The sequence below is a fragment of the Budorcas taxicolor genome, chromosome 4, assembly GCF_023091745.1.
Source record: "Budorcas taxicolor isolate Tak-1 chromosome 4, Takin1.1, whole genome shotgun sequence".
In the NCBI taxonomy this organism is placed as follows: Eukaryota; Metazoa; Chordata; class Mammalia; order Artiodactyla; family Bovidae; genus Budorcas; species Budorcas taxicolor.
Window position 1 is genome coordinate 65,702,714 of NC_068913.1, and position 22,826 is coordinate 65,725,539.

Genomic DNA, 22,826 nt, shown 5'->3' on the forward strand with positions numbered 1-22,826 from the left:
CCAGGGCCTAGGGGGTGGGGGAAATAAAAGGATACAAACTTTCATCTGTAAGATAAATAAGGTCTGTGAATCCAATATATATCATGGTGACTATAGTTGATAGCACTATCATATAGTTGAAATTTGCTAACGGTAGAAGTTAAATGTTCTCTAAAAAAATGTGATGTATATGTTAATTTAAGTTGATGGGAATCTTTTCACAATGTATATTTATGTCAAATCATAACACACCCTTGAAATGTCTTAAACAGTTTTCTAAATTACACCTCGATAAAGCTAAAAAGTAAAAGCCAATAAGACAAAGACCCACGAAGAGCCAGTATTTCAGTCTGAATCTAAAGGCCAGAAAGACCAGTGTTTCAGGTCAGCTGTCAGGCAGGCAGTTTAAATACAAAAACAAATACCAGCTAAAGTTTCCTTCCATTCTTGAAGCTCTAAGGCTAACAGTCCTTAACTTCCCCAGAGAAACTTATCTTTTATTCAGCCAACCTGCTACTGTAGAAAATAGCCAGTGAAGAAATTCAAACAGGACCAGCTAGAGATCCAGGGTAGAGAATAAGCCCAAGAGATTCATCTCCATGAACATGTGAGTATAAAGACGTTACAAATCAAATGCATTCCAAAGGGCAATTCAGTTCAACAGATCATTAACCTATCTAGTGCACTCCAGGAATTCTGTTAAATGGAAAAGCTGTGTGACTGTGTGCTCCACAGAAGAGGGTTAAGGAACATTAGTGACAATGGTGGCAGGAGCCAGGAAGGCCGTGGGCACCTCTCTCCCCTCCCCAAAGCACACAGAATCCCTGAAGTTGCTTCTGCAAAGAGTAAAACAGGGACTTCCCTGGTGGTCCCGTAGTTGCAAGTCTGCCATGCAATGCATGGGACGCAGGTTTGATCCCTAGGCGGGGAACTAAGATTCCACAAGCCACAGAGCAACTGAATTGTGTGCCATAACTAGAGAGGCCGTGGGCTGCCACTATGACCTGATGCAGCCAAATTTTTTTTAAAAAAAAGAGTAAAGCAGAACATTTGCTCTTTAAAAACTATGTAGTTTTTCTCTCTAAATATGCCAGTTATTTTTCCACCCCAACCCCTACCAGAGCCATTCTACACCTTCCCCTGCATCCCAAAACACTGATCTCAGAACACCAGCCCCTGAGCTCTTTGCCCTCTGGCTTCAGCTGATGAGAGCAGGACAGAGAAGATGAGTGTTTCCTCTCTCACCACTCTGCCCACTGCCAGCCACGGTTCTGGGGGTGGCTGTGTCCTTCCACCCACTCCTACCAGGCAGCCCCACCCAGGCTCCCCCGACCCTTCAGTCCCAGCATTAGAACAGCTTCCTACTGTTGATGCCCAACGGCGGTCATGGGTACCTCGGCATCCTTACTGCAAGGCCCCGCCCTGCCCCAACCCCACCACACTCATGTAAAGAGTCCTTTCATTCGCTTCTCTTCAGAAGGCCCACTTGAGTGTATGTTTCCAGCCAAGACCCTGACAGATACACCCTCTTTCTACTGTACAGCGATCTTCTACTTCTTTCAACTCAGTCCTGCTGAGTTTTTAACCAAGGGGATTCTGGAGGCATGGCGTATTCTTATGGGGGAAATGAGCCTTCAAATAAAACACAAAACCTGATAATTCAATATTTTATATATGAAAAATTCATTTTCCAACATTTGTTCCACTGAATGAGTGCACAGCATTTTCAGGAACTATCTCGGCTATATCAGTACAAAATAGTTTAAATTAGTCAAAGTCACTTCAAAAGGAAAATCATTGGTTACTTCAGAGTGAGTGCCACCACCATGAGGAGACATAGGCAGCAAGGTGGTTACTGCATGAGGACAGGTCAGCAGGCACAGTGTCCTACGCAGAGAGAGGCCCCCAGGCCTTAGGGCACTTCCCTCTCCAGACAGAGGGGTGACAGAAATACATCACTTGGTTTATGCTCACCTGTTGGGATGACATTTCTGTCTTGGCTACAGTGAGAGGACTCGAGTGTGGCTGAGCCATCAGCCCTACTTGTTTCTATCTGATCAAAGGGTTCAGGGTGGGAAGAGAGGGTGCTATGGGATAGAGCGATGGGAATAAGGAAGAGCAGAGCAAACAACCTCCCATGACAAATGCAGGATCAAATCTCATGCTACAACATGCCTTATGTTTGGGCCACTGACTTTCTTTTTAACCTCCAAGTTACCCGGCCAATAGGAGGACCACAACAACGTGGGATGTAATTAACCAGAAAAGTGTGTGTGTGTGTGTGTGTGTGTGTGTGTGTGTGTGTGTGTAGGCATGGTGGAGACCGGGCATTACCAGGTCTTGAACAGGCTGCTAAGAAGTTTCTGTGTGTGTGCAGGCATGGTGGAGACTGGGCATTACCAGGTGTAGGTGGGTGGGTGTGGGTGTGTGTAGGCATGGTGGAGACTGGCCATTACCAGGTGTGGGTGGGTGTTTGTGTGTGTAGGCATGGTGGAGACTTGGCATTATCAGAGGGGTGTGTGTGTGCGTGTGTGTGTGTGTGTGTGTGTGTGTGTAGGCATGGTGGAGACTGGGCATTACCAGGTCTTGAACAGGCTGCTAAGAAGTTTCTGTGTGTGTGCAGGCATGGTGGAGACTGGCCATTACCAGGTGTGGGTGGGTATGTGTGTGTGTAGGCATGGTGGAGACTTGGCATTATCAGAGGGGTGGGTGTGTGTGTGTGTGTGTAGGCATGGTGGAGACCGGGCATTACCAGGTCTTGAACAGGCTGCTAAGAAGTTTCGTGTGTGTGTGTGTAGGCATGGTGGAGACTGGGCATTACCAGGTGTAGGTGGATGGGTGTGGGTGTGTGTAGGCATGGTGGATACTGGCCATTACCAGGTGTGGGTGGGTGTGTATGTGTGTAGGCATGGTGGAGACTTGGCATTATCAGAGGGGGGGGTGTGTGTGTGTGTGTGTAGGCATGGTGGAGACTGGGCATTACCAGGTGTGTGTGTGTGTGTAGGCATGGTGGAGACTGGGCATTACCAGGTGTGTGTGTGTGTGTGTGTGTGTGTGTGTGTGTGTAGGCATGGTGGAGACTGGGCATTACCAGGTGTGTGTGTGTGTGTGTGTGTGTGTGTGTGTGTGTGTGTGTGTGTGTGTGTAGGCATGGTGGAGACTGGGCATTACCAGGTGTGTGTGTGTGTGTGTGTGTGTGTGTGTGTATAGGCATGGTGGAGACTGGGCATTACCAGGTCTCGTACAGACTGCTAAGAAGTTTCCTGGGGCTATCTGGGAATGCTGATGGGGCCTGCCCTCTCTTTTCTAGCCACCTGGAGAACATTTTGAAAACACCAGCAAGTTAACATTTTTAATCCTCTTTATGTAGATATCCCAGACACATTTTCCTCTGTTCCCTCCAAGATGATTACAACTTCTGTATGATGCTATTTTCCTTTAATAACAAACCACCTACCCAGAAGGCTCACAAAACAATAGCTGACAATGCAGCATTTTCAATGTTCTACACCACCCATGCTAAGGTCCCTGAACTGATTTTATTTAGTATCACTGGCATCAGCCTAAAATTCTCACCATGTATATCAACCCACCCCAATGCACGTCCCAGGTGCTATGTGACCCACCTACTACTTGCTGACCATTCCCCTTCTGAGAGACCCTCGCACCCTCAGTGCACATTCTGCCACAACAGGGGGCTTGGTATCATGCAAGTGGCTCATGTCAGGTTTAGAGTTCATCGTGTTTTGTCTCCTGGTCTTTGAGTTTAAATTCCTCAGCCGTGACCTTCCCATCTCCATTTCGGTCCTGGTTGGTGAACATATTCTTCACGATCATCTCAGCATCAAATCCAGGAGCGAGTTTCCCTTTTCCAGATGCCACCTGGGCATGAATGTACTCTGAGAACTGGAGAGAAAGGGGCAGTACAGGCCATGAGACAGGATAGCCAAAGACACCAAGCTGGAGCCTGAACAAGGCGGTCCTGGGACAGTGGAGTTGGAATTTGAGTCTGAGCCAGCAGAACAGACAAAATCTTCTGAGCTATATGATCTTGATTTTTTTCCTCCAGCACGCGTGCTCAGTCACTTCAATCGCATCCAACTCTGCGACCCCATGGACTGTATGTAGCCCACCAGGCTCCTCTGTCCATGCGATTCTCTAGGCAAGAATACTGGAGTGGGTTGCCATGCCCTCCTCCAGGGAATCTTCAGAGGTGGAACCCGTATCTCCTGCATCACCTGCACTGCAAGCAGATTCTTTACCTCTGAGCCACTGGGGATGGCTTTTAACCTTTGGATGCAGGCTAAAAACCTTGGACAAAATGACTATGGGAGTGCTTAGGTTCCAGGCAGCTAGTACCTAGCAGTCACTGGAACTATCCTGTTTCCCTAAATCAACACTTAGTTTTCCACCTACAGCTGATCCCCTAATCATCCTTGCCTCTGAAAATTCATTCATTCATACAATAAAAACCTACTGTCTACTGTATGCTGAGCAGCATTCTAGAGCCTAAAGATTCATCAATAAACAAAACATCCTGCTCTTGTAATTCTAGCATACACTAGTGGAAAAGATATACTATTAAAAAGGGACATTTAGAATACTATGCAAACACTAAAAAAGGAACATTTAAAAGGTAAGTAAACTACATATTAAGTTAGAAAATAAAATGCTCCAGAGAAAGGAAAGTCAGCCAAGTCAGGAAGATCAAGAGTACAGCCAGGGGAATTGGTTTAAGTATCAATTTGGTGGTCAGGGTAAAAGCACAGTGCTAAAGAGAAGTGTGTATGAAGGCTTAAAGGAAGTGAGGGAACAAGCCCAACAGTTACCTAGGGGAAATGTCTGCTGAGCAGAGAACAGCCAGTGCAAAGGCCCCAGGTGGACACATCCCCAGTGTGTTTACAGCACAGCAAAGGGACAGTCGACAGAAGGACAGGACAGCGAGCAGGTGGCGGAGGGCCTTGTGGGGCCCTTGTGGGCCGCTGTAAAGACTTTGAAGATGAAGGGATGTATGGTTAGGCCAACAAATACAGCTGTTCTCTTACTGCTCGGCCAGCCCTTGCTTCACCAACACCCTACTCACAAGAAACCCTGCCCCAGCTAGTGATTGCTTTCCTCTTTATGCCAAAACAGCTCCACCTGCTAGTTTATTAAAGGGAACTATCTGCCCTCATGATGGTCTAACCTGAGAGCCTATGAGGGTTGTGTCCTAGCTTCTGGTTTCCTTGGTAACTGATGAGCCAACCTGACATTAATTCCCCTATTAACGGTAGCCTCCTTCTCCCCCAGGTAGTAAAGGCTCCTGCTATGTCCCATCTGCCATACACTGTGGGGGTGTCACTCCAGGGCCTTCGCTGCAGACATGGAAGATCCCTGTTCAGTAAGTTGTTGATGTCTCTGTCACCACCTCCAGGCTCTTTCTGCAGTCTCCAGGCTGGACAACTACAAGGCTTTGGGGCCTGCGGGATGCTGCCTGACAGGAGGCTTCTGCAGAGTTCTGAGATGAAGCGGGCCCTGCTCCAACTCACGTTTTAGAAGGACCACTCTGGCTGCTGTGAAGGGCAAGGGTGTGAGCAGGAAGACCTCTGCAGAGGTCCAAGCGGGAGGTGACGGACACTGGATTGAGGTACTATGGAGCAGAGGTGGTGAGAAGTGGTCAGGTTCTGGGTATATTTTCAAGAAACAGCTAGAATAATTTCCTGATGGATTTAATCTAGCCTGTGAGAGAAGAGAGGAGAGATGACTGGGTGTTCTCACCTGAGCAACTGGAAGGGAAATGCTGTCATCAAATGAGATGGGAAAGGCTTTGGGTGAAGCAAGTTTGGGGGGTGGATATGGGGGGTTCAGTGAATGACAATGTCAAGTGGGCAGCTGATACCTTAGTGTGAAGAGGACAGAAGACAGGCCCGGAGCTGCCAATCTGGAAGCCAACAGGATGAAGACGATAAAGCCTTAGGACGGGAGGAGGTCACCAAGGGATGACATCAAGGGGGAGGAGAGCAAAGTTCAGGACTTAGCCTAGGGCCCTCCACTCTGAAAAGCCCTGGGAGAAGCAGCTACAAGTGAGGCAGAAGGAACCTGGAGAAACTGTGAGGCGGAAGCCAGGAAAAGAAGGCATCTCAAAAAGGAAACAGCTGTGCTTAAAGTAAGCTTGAGAACTGACCATTGGGTTCAGTGCCTGAGCAAGAAACCAAGTTCAGTGGTGTGGAGGATAAAAACCCAACAGGACTGGGTGTAAAAGAGATTAGGAGGAAAGGAATTGGAAGCAGGAAGGACAGACAACTCTTGAGGCTTCTGCTGTAAAGACAGCAAAAAAAAAAAAAATGGAAAGATGCATTAATAAGGGAAAACAGCAGCATGCTCTTAAGCTAATGGTAATGGTCAGTAGTTGGAAAAATGTGGATGATAGAGAGAAGGGGAGGAGACTGGAGCCACGTCCTTGAACAAGGAGATGGGAACAGGCAGAGACCTGAAACTCCCCAGAGCTGCGACAAGACAAAGACTCTCTTGCCCAGCTCCACAAAGGGGTGTCTCATACAGGAGAAACAACACAGGACCTAGATGATCGAGACATCTACAAACCACTGGACGGCTGTGCAAACTTGAGCAAGCCATTCACCTTCTCTGTGCACAGCTGTTTTCTTCTGAAAAATAGGGGTGATTACATGGCTGTCATGAGGGCCAAGCAAGATAATATATGTGAAAAACACTTTGCACCATGCAGGCCGCAGCAAACACCCAGGAATGAAGAACTGAGTCTAGATCTGTGAGCCATGGAATCAACCCCTGAACTTCTCAGGGCCTCAGTTTCTTCAAAGAGGAACTGTGAGCTTCGACTTAGAAGACTTGGTGTGTGTGCGCCAGCGCCTAACACATAAGCATGCAGTTTACAGATCACAAGGAGCAAGCAGCGGTATCCACCCTCTGAGTGGGTTCACATTCAGGATGGGTGCCCCAGCCCAGGGAGTTTCCCTGAGCTCCTTGGGCCCCACTTCTATTCAACAAGGTCAGTTACCTCTTCCAGGAGGACTTCTCCATCACCATCCTTGTCAATCTCTTCAAAGAGGTTGGCTGACACCTCACCGTTCCATACGAACATGTACCCCTCTGGCAGGCCAGCCACGAGCTCCAGCAGCTCGATGTCAAACACCAGCACGGCACTGCCGGGCACTTCTCCATCTGCCACAGGACAGGGGTGGAGGTGGCGTTAACGACAAGGCAGCGAGCACGCCCCTCTGCCCCCTGCCCCAGCACCCAGGCTCTGGCTGCCTCATGGATGGAGGCATCTCTTGGGACAGCAAAAACGTTCAGCCTCAGCAAGTGGATTTTCCAAACTGTAGGTAGTGAGTCTCAAATCAATTTAAAGGATGGTGACCAACGTTTTTTTAAATTAGGGTAGAATAAAATCAGAGTACATTATACATAGAAAGGATAGATACTATTTTATGAAACTTAGTTCTAATCATATAAAACTAAATCTATACGTATTATTGTCGTTGCTCAGTCATTAAGTCACGTCCAACTCTTGGTGACCCCATGGACTGTAGCCCACCAGACTCTTGTATCCGTGGGGTTCTCTAGGCAAGAATACTGGAGTGGGTTGCCATTCCTTTCTCCAGAGGATCTTCCCGGGGCAGGGATGAAACCCTCAGCTGCTGCACTGGCTGGCGGGTTCTTTACCACTGAGCCACCAGGGAAGCCCATATGTATCCATACACGAGGTATAAATTGTATGCTTATGCATAACACTAATTGGGAGATAAAATGTAATTCTTACTGTGTCTTGGTGAAAAGAAGTTTAAAAGCAACTAGCAGAGACCACAATGGTAGAACTTTTGAATAAATTTAACCACGGAACTTTAAGAATAATACGTTATGCCTTAAAATCATGAGCCATGATATGATTTGTAAACACAAATTCTAGAACAGTATACACAGTATGGGCCCAAATTAACTTATAAGTATGTGACTATAAATAAATGTAATGTGCATTATTTTAAATTATATATTGTAATTATATGTCATGGGAGTATAGTCTTACAGGATACATTTTTTTTAAGTGTTTTTTCTCAGATTGGGGAAAATAGCATAGAGTATATCTTCTCCAATTATTTAAAAATTTTGAAAAAATCAATCCAAAGTGCCTATCACTTCTGTAAATTAGCACTTCCCATCTACTCCATCTCCAGACAGCAGAAGTACAAGAACTGAAAAAGAAGGGGTTCCGACCAAACCCCATGAGGAGGGTTCATTTTGGCCAAAATCAGAATTAAACCATAATAGCTGTGAGGGCAACATACCACTAGTATTTCCAGAACTTTACACCAATCTTTTCCACAAGGAAATCTTCTTAGATAGCTTATAGGTTCAGCATTCCACTGTCCCAGGAAACAGTTTCCCAAGGAAGCACCTAGCTCACCTGGGAACCCCTTTCAGTGACATTTCCCACACATGGGTTTGAAGAGTCAAGGGGTTTTTGTTTTTGTTTTTTCACAGAAACCCCTGCTTAATCCCATTAACATGGTACTCACACCGAATTCATAGGGTCTTGAAACAAAAATGCTAAAGACTTGAATAAAGATTTTCTGGGTTGGGGTTTTAAATGGAAGAAACATATTGTGTTAGAACCTCAAAAAGCACAAAATACAATGACCGTGTCCCAGACGCCTTTTACTACTGTTACAGACTCACCCACGCCAGCCTCGCCGTAGCCCAGGTGGGGCGGAATGATCACAGTCCGCTTCTCTCCAACGCACATCTCTCTGAGACCCATATCCATTCCCAACACGACCTGTCCAGATCCTAAAACAATGTTATACGTTTTGCCTAAATTCCACCTGAAAATGAAACAGAAGAATCTCTGGTTAGGCCATCAACCCACTGGTACTTAAGCATGTCTTTCTGAGAACATGTCACTTCTGTAATCTTTCTGCCAAAGATACAGAATTCCTGCGGAATCATAAGGACACAAACCCACACTGAGGGACAGTCTGCAAAACAACCAGCCTGCAATCGTCAAAAGTTTCAAGGTGAAAATCAAGGGACGACTGAGGAACTGGTTGAGAGTTTTGGGCATACTGCAATGAACCCTCTTGCTATAAAAGACCTTATAGGAACATTTGGCAAAACAAGTGGTATATGCATAAATACCTAAGTCACTAAGTTCTAGTCAGTGTTCTGAAATTTTTGTCAGAAATTTACAAGAAAATTTTAAAAATATGTAATGTAGTTAAGACCCAGATTTGCATTCAGCAGACCTGAGTCTGAATCCTGGTTCTGCCCACTTAATCTCACAGAAATATAATTTTACAGTTTCCTCATCTATAAAATAGAGATAATAACAGCTATCGCACAGGACATTCTAAATAGCAAATAATACGGTTGGCACGGAGGAAGGCAAGCATCAAGAGCTCAATAAATGGACAGCCTTGAGAGTGCAACGTGCTTGTGCCTATAACACTCTATGACTCCAGAATAATAACAGTTAACTTGGGCCATGGTTTTAATGAGCCTTGAGGCCCAAAATCCCTAGGGAATCCAAATAAAAGTCACCTCAATCAGTATCGAAAGTAAATCTATTTTCAAATTGATGCATTCCTATCACTTCCTGAAAGCAAACAATGGGAATATTCTTCAAATCCAAAGAAGAAATGCCTCCTGGCTCTCTTGGTGCCCCCTTGATATCCATCACCAGGTGGTGACAACAAGGAAAGTACTGCCCCTTGGGCCACCTCCCGTTCTCAGGCTTCCTAGACTCCCGCAGACGAAGGGCCAAAACAGCGTTTGCATCTGTCCTACCTGGCCTGAAAGGGAAACAAAGCCAGTTCCAGCACACTGGATGCCTTGGCCCCAGGCCTGAGGGAGGGCTCTCCTCTGCCCTACCCCAACACAACCCCTCCTTTGTCAGCAGCACAGAGGCGCCCTCACACTGCCTCTCTCCAGGGACCCTGGGCAACTTCCCATGGGACTATTGGGTTTCAAAATCGTACAGAATATGCAAGAACTCATTGAGTTATCAAATAACAAGTGTTTATTCTTTTCGGAGGCCAGTTTCAACACACATGAAGAGAACCCTCTAAGCAAGCAACTTTATTCTTTTCTGAGGCCAGTTTCAACACACATGAAGACAACCCTCTAAGCAAGCAACTTGTTTTTACATGTCATCTCTGAAAACTCAGCTCATTCTTTTCCCTCAAGTCATACTTTTATTTTTGATTTGCCAGTTTTTGTCTCAGACATTCTCCTCATTCCTTCTGTGTATTCCCGGCTTCCCATTCGGTGCAAGCTTCCTGCTTCCTGCCTACAGGCAGCCCTCTCTGGCTCTCCACCCACGTTCCCCTCTCCGGTCCCACTCTCCCAGTCCCGATCAATGAGCAACAACAGCAGCACCTGCCAAGCTGTGAATAGAGCCCACGTGGGCTTCGGGTGGCGCCAGGCCCCGTCCTCCAGAAGAGGCTCCTCCCACACACAGGTAAGCCTTCTCCTGCCGCACTTCCCACGACCCTGTTACTCTGAAACTTCCGCCCAGAAGAGAACCCGCAGGGACGCCCAGACACTGCTCTTTCGTGTCAGTGTACACGTGACATAGATGACTCCAGTGGTTCAGAATGGAGCCTCTGGGAAGAGGAAGGAGCGTCACGTGGCTCCTGCATGCTCTGTAAGAATATTGTGCATCCGCCAAACACGCCTCAGAAGCAGGAAGACGGATTTCCCCACCCCACAAGAGACGCATATCCTGATCCACCAAAGAAGAAATTCCTTTGTTCATTTCCCACCCCCACTTCCCCTTTCCAAAGCTGTAGGAGGACCAACAAGAATAGGAACGTCAGCCCAGCAATGACAGCTGGCCATCGGCCTTACAGGCTGTTCTAACCTCGTTTTCCCCTGCACAAGCTCACTGAACCCAGAACAAATGCAAGCCATGCTTCTTCCCCACTGTCCTCCACAAGTTTCCAACCATTAGTGCAGTGAAGTTTGTTGTAAGCTAGATTCTCCTGTAAATCTGGGCTCCAGGAGCTAGAGCATATTTCATTGATTCTATAATGCATATTTTTTCACATTTTAATTTCTCTTGATTTGGGATACATCTTACAACAGACATCATGTTGTTATTTTTTGACAGCATTCTTCGTTTCTTGAGATACATAAAATGATGCTTCTAACAACCAACACATTTTAGATCTGATGAAATACATGAAATGCTTTAGGTCTCACAGCACCAGAGAGAATGAGGAGTATGTCCCTCAAGCTCTCCACACCCAGCCACACTCTGTCTCCTGAGGCTAGAAGACAAAGGGATGGGTGAGAAGGAGGTAAGACTCTCTCCATCTAGAATAAGTGCAGTAGCACATATTTATATGAAGCTGTTCTTTCTTTTTAAGACTAAACTTAGGATTCTAAGCCAGGCTCAGGACAAAAATGGATGTACTTATATGGAGACACAAAGAAAGGCTGAAAATGTTTCCTTCCCAAAGAGAACAGCATATAACCTCGGCTCAGATGGTAATATCTTCCCTGGTGGCTCAGAGGTTAAAGCCTCTGCCTCCAGTGAGGGAGACCTGGGTTCGATCCCTGGGTCGGGAAGATTCCCCTGGAGAAGGCAGTGGCACCCCACTCCAGTACTCTTGCCTGGAGAATCCCATGGACGGGGAAGCCTGGTAGGCTACAGTCCATGGGGTCACAAAGAGTTGGACACGACTGAGCGAATTCACTTTCACTTTCAGATGGTAAAGAATCCGCCTGTAATGCAGGAGACCTGGGTTCAATCTCTGGGTTGGGAAGATCCCCTGAAGAAAGGAACAGCTACCTACTCCAGTATTCTGGCCTGGAGAATTCCATGGACAGAGGAGTCTAGCAGGCTACAGTCCATGGTGTTGCAGAATTGGACATGACTGAGCAACTTTCATGTCCATAGATAATCTAAAGATTCAGATACATAAGGAGCAAAGCTCCTTTTACCTAAATGGTACTAGTATACACTGTTGATTCCTAGTAATATGGTTTTAGATTCATCTCAATTAACATTTATAAAATACTTCCTTTGCATTATGTTCTAGGCTAAGTGTAAGGAGTAAAAAGATGAATAAACATGTTGAGTATCTAAGGTGTTCAGACCAGCAACAGTGATAGAAACAAAAACAACTATAAGGTGTGTGTGCATGCTCAATCTCTAAGCTATGTCCGACTCTTAGTGACTGCATGCACTGTAGCCCACCAGGCTCCACTGTCCATGGGATTTCCCAGGTGAGAATACTGGAGTGGGTTGCCATTTCCTTCTCCAGGGGATCTTCCTGACCCAGGGATCAAACCCGCATCTCCTGTGTCTCATGCATTGGCAGGCGAATTCTTTACCACTGATCCACCTGGGAAGCCCCCAACTAAAAGGCAGGTAATACATAAAACATTATGAGACTACAGAAGTGAGAACAGTTGATTCTTCCTAGGATCTAGGCAAAGACCTTGCGAAAAGGGAAGGCGCTTAGACCAGGGCAGAAGTTGGCCAGAAGGAAGGATGAATGCAGTGCACATCCTGCACCACAGCACATGGCACCCCTGGGAGGTGGAAGATAGACCTCAGCAGAAGACGAGACTGCTGAGGCAGAACGGAGCTGACAGGAGAGCCTCATGTGCCTCCAGAGAGACTCTGGAGCTTGGATTTTATCTGTGGGTTAACTTTTAAAGACAGTAGTTACGAGATCTTTTCAGACAGTTTCAAGGGGTCAAGATGAGACCGTTCAGAGGGAACTCTTAGAACAATGTACCGGAGTAGTGATGTACACTTAAGATACACAGTGCAAAATGCATGGAAATAAAGCCCTCAATGAGTATCTGGGGGAAAGAAAAGGGGGGCCACAGGAATACCGACTGTTATCCGCCAGGCTCACACCCCACCGATCCCTGCTGTCCTTACGTGGAATCCAGCAGGGTCCCGTCCAGAAGTGAGGCATTATAGTGATACTTGAGGTAATCCCCTTTTTTACTCAGCACTGAGCAGTCAGGGGGCTTGTAGTGGGAGGTGATGCTGATGGAGTCTGACGGGTTGTGAAAGTCAATCACGTGGATGTCAAACACCAGCACGGCTGAGCCAGGGATGTTCCCTAGAGGACAGACACAGGCAATTAGAATAGTAGCAGCACACCTGGCCCCCCGTGTCACCAGGTAGTCCTCACAGACCTCAGTGAGAAACACAGGGACCCAGCTATGTAATCCCAGGGATGCTGGAAGAATAAAGCTAGAAGGGCTGCTAAAATGTAAACTAACTCAGTTTTATAGATGGGGAAACTGAGGCACAGATTTGTCCACAGTCAGGAGCACAGTTTGGACTAAAAGTCAAGACACTGCACTACCGCCCCATGGAAAGGTTACGCCTGCAAGACTTACAGCTAAGTTCATCGGAGATGAGAAAACTAAAGCTCAGCCAATTAACACTTGCCCCGCTCCTGCTAGAAGAGGTGAGATAAGAAAATCAGTTATAGGAGGAAAATCACTTTAGTGCCCTACCACTGCTCAAGAGAAGCAAAACCAACAGTAACTTCATGGGGGAAAGTTCAGTTCAGTCGCTGAGTTGTGTCCGACTCTTTGCGACCCCATGGACTGCAGCACGCCAGGCTTCCCTGTCCATCACCAACTCCCGGAACTTGCTCACGCTCATGTCCATTGAGTTGGTGATGCTATCCAACCACCTCATCCTCTGTCATCCCCTTCTCCTCCTGCCTTCAATCATTCCCAGCATCAGGGTCTTTCCCAGCATCAGCATTATGGGGGAAAACACCTAGCTAAAACTGGCCCATATACACCCCTTAAGATATACTACACCTAACAGTTCACAAAGTGCTTTATGACACGTCCTGTTCTACACAAAGTTACTGCACTTCCACTTTTGAGAACATTATCTCACATCTGTGAATAATGTTTTACACTGTGTGTGTGTGCGCTAAGTCACTTCAGTTGTGTCTGACTCTTTGTGACCCAATGAACCATAGCCTGCCAGGCTGCTCTGTCCATGGGATACTCCAGGCAAGAATACTGGAGTGGGTAGCCGTGCTCTCCTCCAGGGGATCTTCCGACCCTGGGATTGAACCCACATCTCCTACATCTCCTGCAATGGCAGGCAGGTCCTTTACCACTAGCGCCAGCTGGGAAGCCCGTTTTACACTTTACAAAGCATTTTTCACATACATTCTCTTATTAAATCTCTGCAGCAGCCTTGTTGGGTAAATATTATCATAAATTCAGGAACAGCAGTTCCTGCATGAATTTAATGACAGCTTCTAGGGAGGCATCAGTTGTTACCCACACTTCCCAAATCATTTCAAAATTTAAATGTAAAAGATTTGTAAACAGTAATACTTAGAACCAAGAATGTATAATATTTTCATTAGCATTTTGCAGACAAGCAAACCAACTCATATATAACTTGTTCAAGAAAATAACACAGCTATCAAGAGAATTCAGTAGAGATACGTGAACGTCAACAGCCCCTCCTCACCCCACAGATCTTCCAACTCCCACCATGTACTTTTCTGTTTTTTGTCTGCTTTCTCTCTAACACATACTTAATGGGTAGGTGCTTATTAAGTATCAGGCACTCTTATAAGTGCTTTAGATGTATTAGTTTATTTAATTCTCATTATAATCATATATTCCCAAACTACAGATGAGGAAACTGAGGCACAGGTTTAGACACCTGCCCAAAGTTACCAAGGGGTAATTAGAGAAGCTTGTGTGTCTACGGCAGAACACAGGTGCCTGATATTCACTAGTGATGGGGAGTTGCTGACATTAGCAGTAACAGGATGCAGGATCTTTTCCATAGGAACCAGGTACTGCAAACTGCCATAGGAAGGTGCTCAGAAACCAGAGTCAAGGGCAGCTCTCTGCAGGAAACAGGACACACTAACAGGGGTGAGTGGCTGTGGAGCCATCTCAGTGTTTTCTCAATCTTGGTTACCCCTTAAAATCGACTGGGAATGAAACTTGAAAACATTATGCTCTGACACAGAAAGACAAATATTGTATGTTTTCAATTATATGAGACACTTGGAATAGGCAAATTCATGGAGACAGAAAGTAGAAAGATGGTTCCCATGGGCCAGAGGGAGAGAAGGTAATGGAGAGTTTGGGATGATGGAAATGTTCTGGATATAGACAATGGTGATGGTTATACCACACTGTGAATATATTCAATGGCACAGAACTGTAAATTTAAAAAAGTGTTTAAATGGTAAATATATACATTTTACCACAATAAAAATTAATTCACCACATTCACAGAATAAAAGAAAAAATCATGATGACCTGAAAAAAAATCACCTGGGTGCCCCTCTAAGATTCAGATTTAGCTTATCTAGTACTGTGGTCTGTCTCGGTCTTGGGTGCTATCAGGATGTCCTGGAGAACTTGGTGAAAATACAAAGGGCCAGGACTTTTCCCATGCAGTACCTTTGGTTCTGTAATCTTTTAGCTGTCAGGGGACTCTCTTCTGTGATATGCGCCAACATTTGAGAACAGCTGAAGAGTGGTGCCAGGCATAGTATTGTTCTGTTTTGTTTCCCAGGGGTTTTGTGTTGTTTTGTTTTGCCCCTCTAAGGGGCAGCCAAGTTTAAGGAATGCTGTGCTAAATGGTCTGTAAGTGAGCAGCTGATGCTATTTAGGAAGCCCTCGAATCGTGGTGCTGGAGAAGACTCTTGAGAGTCCCTTGGACTGCAAGGAGATCAAACCAGTCCATCCTAAAGGAAATCAACCCTGAATATTCATTGGAAGGACTGATGCTGAAGCTGAAGCTCTAGCACTTTGACTACCTGATGCAAAGAGTCAACCAGGGAACAGACCCTGATGCTGGGAAAGATTGATGGCAAAAGGAGAAGAGGGCAGCAGAGGATGAAATGGTTAGATAGCATCACTGACTCAAGAGACATGAATATGAACAAATTCCAAGAGATACTGAAGGACAGGGAAGCCTGGCGTGCTGCAGTTCATGGGGGTCGCAAAGAGTTGGACACGACTGAGCGACTGAACATCTCCATGAAGAGGACCAGGCTGCAGGCCATGGTTGGTGTAGGAGAATGATGGAAAAGAAAGCTGCATCTTGAGCAGCTCCATTAACTTCTCTGAAGAAAGCATGCGGATGAAGCCCAGAAAGGGGCAAGGACCTGATGGCATTGCTGCTGCTGCTAAGTCGCTTCAGTCGTGTCCGACTCTGTGCGACCCCACAGACGGCAGCCCACCAGGCTCCACCGTCCCTGGGATTCTCCAGGCAAGAACACTGGAGTGGGTTGCCATTTCCTTCTCCAATGCGTGAAAGTGAAGTCGCTCACTGTCTGACTCTTCGAGACCCCATAGACTACAGCCTACCAGGCTTTTCCATCCATGGGATTTTCCAGGCAAGGGTACTGGAGTGGGTTGCCATTGCCTTGCAAATTTAACCTTCCTGTGCCAACTGTATCACTGAACTACATTCAAGATGGCTGTTCTCTTGCTCTCTGTACTGCCTCTGTTTGACCAATTCCTGCTTCACTCACATCACTGTCCAGTTCTCTTAATCACAGTGCTTAATCAGTAACTGCCTACACGGATGGCCTGTGCCAGATGCTGGTTTCCCTAGTAACTGATGATGAGCCAACCTGATGGCAGTTCCCCCCTATAAACGGTGGCCCCTTTTCCCCAGGGTTCAGTTCAGTTCAGCTCAGTCGTGTCCGACCCTCTGCGACCCCATGAATCGCAGCACGCCAGGCCTCCCTGTCCATCACCAACTCCCAGAGTTCACTCAGACTCACGTCCATCGAGTCAGTGATGCCACCCAGCCATCTCATCCTCTGTCGTCCCCTTCTCCTCCTGCCCCCAATCCCTCCCAGCATCAGAGTCTTTTCCAATGAGTCAGCTCTTCACATGAGGTGGCCAAAGTACAATTTACCACCCCAAAACATCTCTTTGACATGTGGATTATTTCAAGTTGAGAGCAAGACCCAAAAGACTCAAACAAAAACCCTCCTTTTTATCTCCTACTTAACTGCCTAAAGAATGTAGATAGAGGACCTGTTCGGGGGTCGGGGAGGTGGGGAGCTATCCCCATAGATAACTACAGTATGAATTATGTGTGTAGACAGGGAGGAAACCAGCAGTCTGTTAGTTAAAATTTCTCTCAGGTCCCAATGTCTGTGTGGCACACTTGCCTTCCCTTTTCCAGGTCAGTCACCTTCCTCCCTTTTGAAGTCTGAAAACACTACACCAAACATCCTCTTCTGTCTTTAGCTAAAGGTAATGTTAAGGCGAGGGCTTCAAACATTTTGGTGAGTTACTCAGTTTCCTTAGATTCCTCCTATATATACATGTCCTTAAACTTTGATTTTCTCCTGTTAATCTGTCTCATATCAATTTAATTCTTAGACCAGCCAGAAGAACCTAGAAGCATAGAGGAAATGATTTTCCTCCCCATTACCAGCAAACTTGAAAGCCAGCTTGTCATTATGGCACCAGCCTCCTCTCTGAATAAACCCATAACCAATACAGAGAAGTAGTTGTCAATTTTCTCCACTAGATAAGCCTCCTCAAGAAGAGACACAAATGACACAAAATAAAGCTGACTGGCACTTTGGGCCAGAAGGAAGCTCGGCGACTCCTTGGAAGCATGGGTTTCCTCTGAGAGCTCTGGGACTTCTGAGTCCTCAGTTCTCCATATATGGGTATCAACAAGTCACAGTCTAATGGAAAGGCATTCTTCCCCTCCGCCTGTGACACAGGCAGCAAGAGACCTGGGTCCAATTCAGCTCCATTCTAATTAGCTATTGTGGCCTCTGGCAAATGATTCAACCTCTTTGGGCCTTGAGTTCATAACTGAGAACTGTTTTGAAGTTTGAACGAGCTCATACATGAGAAGTCTTTGAGACTATGGGTCAAACATTAGCTTCTCTTTTAACTTTTGAAAAAGAGTGCTTAAAAGAAAATGTGCTCAAGAGAGGGGGAGATATATGTATACTAATAGCTGATTCATGCTGTTGTACAGCAGAAACTGACAAACATTATAAAACAATTATCCTCCAATTAAAAAAAAAAAAGGTAATGTGGAAGTTGGGGGGCAGAAAACCATTGAGGAAGTGATGCTTCCACAACCCTGCAGTAGAATTTATTCTCCACTTCAGGGTTTGGAACATATCCATGCTCTAAAGTTAGGGCTGAACCCTAAAGAACAAAGCAGACAGGAGAAAGGGCCAGAGCCTTTACAGAAGGCCTGCCCCCTCCCCTCCATCAACCCTGTAAGAGAACATAACTGCAACAAAATGAAATGCCGATGAGTTTGAGAACCCACGAAGAGCCCAGCATTTCTTCCTTCCGCAAATATTCCCGACCCTGTGGTATGCGGTAAGGAAGCTCCAGACTTCCTCTATGTCCTGACACCCTTCTCAGGTCAGTCCCTCCATGATTAAAGTTAGGTCCTGTGCAAATCCTGCAGAAGGCTAGAGGCACTCGTTAACCAACAGGTCAGAGACAGATCCTGTGCGAGAGCACCTGGGTGTTACTTGCCAGGGTGCTCCTCCCTCCGTGGCAACACGATTCAGGATGAAGCAGCCTCATGCCCAGAAAATTTATGAGACTTCAAATGCTTCCCAGAACTTTATATAATTCTTTGCAAAACTATCTCATACTTGAGAGAAAGCCAAAAGGAGAAAAATAATATAACCAAGTGTTTTCCATCAGCATATTCTTCTCAGGGAAAGGAAGAATTAGTTCTAAGGGCATAACAAAACAGGGTACTCTGAAAGTATTTGTTTATTCCTGTATGTATTTGTCTAGAAGCAGATATTTGCATGGGGCTTCCCTGGTGGCTCAGCAGTAAAGAATCTACCTGCAGTGCAGGAGGTGTAGGAGTCATGGGTTCAATCTCTAGGTCGGAAAGATCCCAGAGGAGGGCATAGCAACCCACTCAAGTATTCTTGCCTAGAGAGTCCCACAGACAGAGAAGCCTGGAAGGCTGCAGTCCACAGATTTGCACAGATTTGGACACAACTGAAGTGACTTAGTACAGCACAGACATTTACATAATACAAAAAAATAGAGCATCAAGACACTAGACAAACAGGACAGGAAGTGAGGCCTGTTGAATGATCTTAAGATCGTAAGCTGTGATTTCTTGTGTCTTTATAACAGAAATTTAAGTCAGGGAAAAAAATACTTCTCCATGGTACACCCTAGTTTCCAACCAACCTGGGGCTTCTTAGACCTTTCAAACAAACCCTACTGGGAAAATTCTGAAATCCATATGATAGATCCAGTAGGAGAAGTCAGAAGAGGGTTAACAAAATGAATGTGTCCAGCCAGCCAGGCCAGCCAGCAACAAGAACACAAAAGCAAAATAATACTGCATCAACTATTCCTAAGTTAGCAAAATTTCTGGTCTATTAGAAAAGAAGAAAGGAAATATGGTTTGGAATAGCATGCAACCATTAAAATTCTATGCAACCTGTTGGCATAAAACATTGTTCACAAAAAATGAGGTAAAGAGAAATTACAAAGTTATATGTGTAGATCATCACAATTTTAGTGTAAATGGATATGTATTTCCTTTTACCGATACAGATTCACATATACTCAAGATATAGAAGTATACAACCAGTTTATGGTTGTATTAGTTTCCTAATGCTGCTGTAACAAATTACCACAAACTTGGTGGCTTAAAACAACAGAAATGTATTCTTATAACTCAGGGGTCAAAGTCTAAACTAAAGTTATTGGCAGGGATGTGTTTCTTTTGGAGGTTTCAGGGGAGAATCTGTTTCCCCGTCTTGCAAGCTTCTCAAGGTCATCCTCCTTCCTCGGCTTGTGGCCCCTTCCTCCAGCTTCTCAGTCAGCAGCCTAGCATTTTCTCCTCTCTAGTTTCTTATAAAGATCCTAGGAAGTACATTAAGGCCATCTGGATGATCCAGGATCACCTCCTCATCTCAAGACCCTGACCTTAATTATATCTGCAAAGTCTCTTTTACCATGTAAAGCAGCATATTCACACGTTCTGCAGATTAGGACATGGACGTCTTTGTGGCCAGTATTCCATCTACCACATTAATAATGCTTATTCCTGGCTGGTGAGATTATGGGAAATTTTTGTTGTTGATGAGCTCTGTTTTCTTTTTCTAAAGTCAACATATATTATGTGTGATTTTTTTAAAAAGTTTGCACTTTGGGTGACAAATATTCTAAAACTGGATTAATGTGATAACTGTACATCTCAATACATTTACTAAAAGTCATTGAGTTGTATACCTAAAAATAGGTGAATTTTATGGCATATCTCAATAAAGTTGTTAAAAACAAAAACCAAAATATAATGCACAGTATAGCAAATACAGACAACAATATTACAATCATTGCTCATTATCAATTATCCCAGCCCCCCCCCCAAAAAATGGTAATCATGTACCATGACAGAAGGGCTTCCCAGGTGGCTCAGTGGTAAAGAATCTCCCGGCTAATGCAGGAGACTTAGCTTTGATCCCCGTGTCAGGTTCGATCCCTAGGTCAGGAAGAGCTCCTGGAGTAGGAAATGGCAAGCCATTCCAGTATTCTTGCCTGGGAAATCCCATGGCCAGAGGAACCTGGCAGCCTATTCAGTCCACGGGGTTGCAAAGAGTCGGGCACAACTGAGCAACTGAACACACACCATGACAGAGGTACTAATTATCACTACAATGGCAATCACATTACAATATATAAACGTATCAAAATGGCACGTACACCTTAAATACACACAATATAGATGCCAAATATACTTCAACAAAAGAAGCGGGAGTTGGCATTTACTTTCAAATAGCTCAACAAAGAGGAAATATAGTTTTACACATACAGAAAAAATAAATACATAGCAAGATGTTAACAACTGATGACTCTAAGTGGAGTTCACTGCAGAGTTCTTTCAACTCTGACGTAGTTTTAAATTTTCCAAAAGGAAAATGGGCAGGGGTAACGAGGAGAAACACCAGAGCACCTCTAGAAACTAGAGTTATATTTGAGCATTAAAGTCTGAGGCTGGACCTTAGCTTCTATGCTTTGGCTCTTGAGAGGCCCTATTCCAAGCACTGTGGAAGCAGCAATTAGTGCTGCTCAGCTTACCCTAGAAGCACCCAGAGCTCACCTCTTCCTTCCTCACCATACCCCAGGTGAGGGGGGACCACGATCCTCCGCTTCTCTCCGATGCAGACACCAAGTAAACCTTCATCAATCCCGGGAATCACATAGCCCTGCCCAATGTACGTGTCAAAAGTGCGGTTCCGCGAGTAGCTGGGAAAGAGGAAAAGAGCTTGGTCACAAGGGACGCCGCAGCTGCTGTGGAACAGGTACCTGAAGCAGCCAAAGTGTGGAGGCCTCCAGACCAGAGGTGAGGTGCACCCTAGAGCCAGAAGACAAGCCAGGAAACATGCTCCCCTGAAATGGTGAACAAGGGTCCACACACGGTGTGGGAGCTGCTTCCAGCAGAAACGCTCACAGAAGGAAGCCCTCCAGCACTTGGCTTTAGTCAGGTTATGAATTGGATGCAGCTTACTAGAAGCAACCATGCAGGAATGTAACCAATGGAAACAGGACTGTACTCTTGGGGACCATGTGTAGTCAGTGAAAAAAGCATCAAGAGGTCCTTAACAGAAACTAAGAATTTCTCTGTTAGTTCTTATAAACAGTTTTAATTAGAAGTTTTAAAGTCTTCTATTACTGTAATATAAAGTTTCAAAGGAAAACCAAAGAAGGGAAAAAAATTAAAAAGAAATTAAGAATTTCTCTAAAGAGGAGAACACCTGTTTATGTGAGACATGAATATTTGGACTGCCAGAAAAGTAGTATATGTACTGAGAGCGGTTTAACTCTCCAATCTCCACCAGGACCTGGATGAACCTGCCCTGCTATAACTGCTGCTCATCAAGCCACCTCCTGGTGAGTACTTGCCTTTCTCAATGTCTCTGGCAGGAGACCCAAGCATTCCGCTCAGTGGAGAGATCCAACCTCTCTGGTTCTGATTACACTATGAGTTTGGAGAGACTAGGGATAAATTTCCCAAAGCCTGATGATTCCAGAATAAAATAATAAAACTTCATATGTCAGGTCTGCTACCAAACTGAACTGCAATGATCTGCGCCCATTACCCACCCTTACATGGCGCAGATGTGGCAAAAAGCTTGTCCTGAAAGAGCCAGTTCATTCTCAGTATCACTTCATCAAACACAGCCCAAGGATGATGGCCTCAGAGAGAATGGCCAGCAGTGGGGCCAGAGAGAGGAAAAGGCAGAGCTGTGAGGGGCTCTTCCTTCTCAACACCCCTCAGGGACCACAGAGCCACAGGGCATGAAGAAATGACGGTATCAAGTGACTCTCCTCAGCCAGGAAGCAGATTCTCTACATAATTATCTGTATTTCATCGTATATGAATGGAAGACCTATTAAATCATCACACTAGTTCCCTGTGAAGAGGGGAACTAGGAGGTTGATGGTCAAGGAGAGGGGAAAATTCTTCACTATTTATCCTTTTATACCTCTAGAATTTTACATCATGTCAATGTATCACTTAATAGGAAAAAAATGATGTTTAAAGAGAAAAAGAATATTCTCTATCATACAAATTAAAAAGTTACAGTAGCTAAAGGTATGATAGTGGCCCAGGAATAATAACTAGATCACTGGAAAGGGATAAAAATTCTAGAGCAAGACTCAAAGTGTATATAAGAATTTAGTACATAATAAATGTCAGATTTTAGATGAGTGAGGAAAAGACAGTTATTCAATAGTGTTGGGAAAACTAGCTAACCATCTGGAAAAAAAAAACATTTAGATCCTTATGGTCATACTGAACACCACAATAAATTCCAGATGGA

The 22,826-nt window shown here is 45.2% G+C and overlaps 1 protein-coding gene across 1 annotated transcript in view; it reads right to left on the minus strand.

The window, feature by feature from the left end:
* Positions 1–1,632: 1,632 nt before the first annotated feature.
* FKBP9 (FKBP prolyl isomerase 9) overlaps positions 1,633–22,826 on the minus strand; it is a 44,212-nt gene continuing 23,018 nt past the window's right edge. The window contains exons 6-10 of the mRNA XM_052638962.1: positions 21,101–21,246; positions 12,890–13,076; positions 8,671–8,816; positions 6,995–7,158; positions 1,633–3,885 (exon numbers count right to left, since the gene is read on the minus strand). Coding sequence (XP_052494922.1) covers positions 3,709–3,885; positions 6,995–7,158; positions 8,671–8,816; positions 12,890–13,076; positions 21,101–21,246 — 820 coding nt within the window. The 3' untranslated portion in view covers positions 1,633–3,708. The remainder of the gene's footprint in view (positions 3,886–6,994; positions 7,159–8,670; positions 8,817–12,889; positions 13,077–21,100; positions 21,247–22,826) is intronic.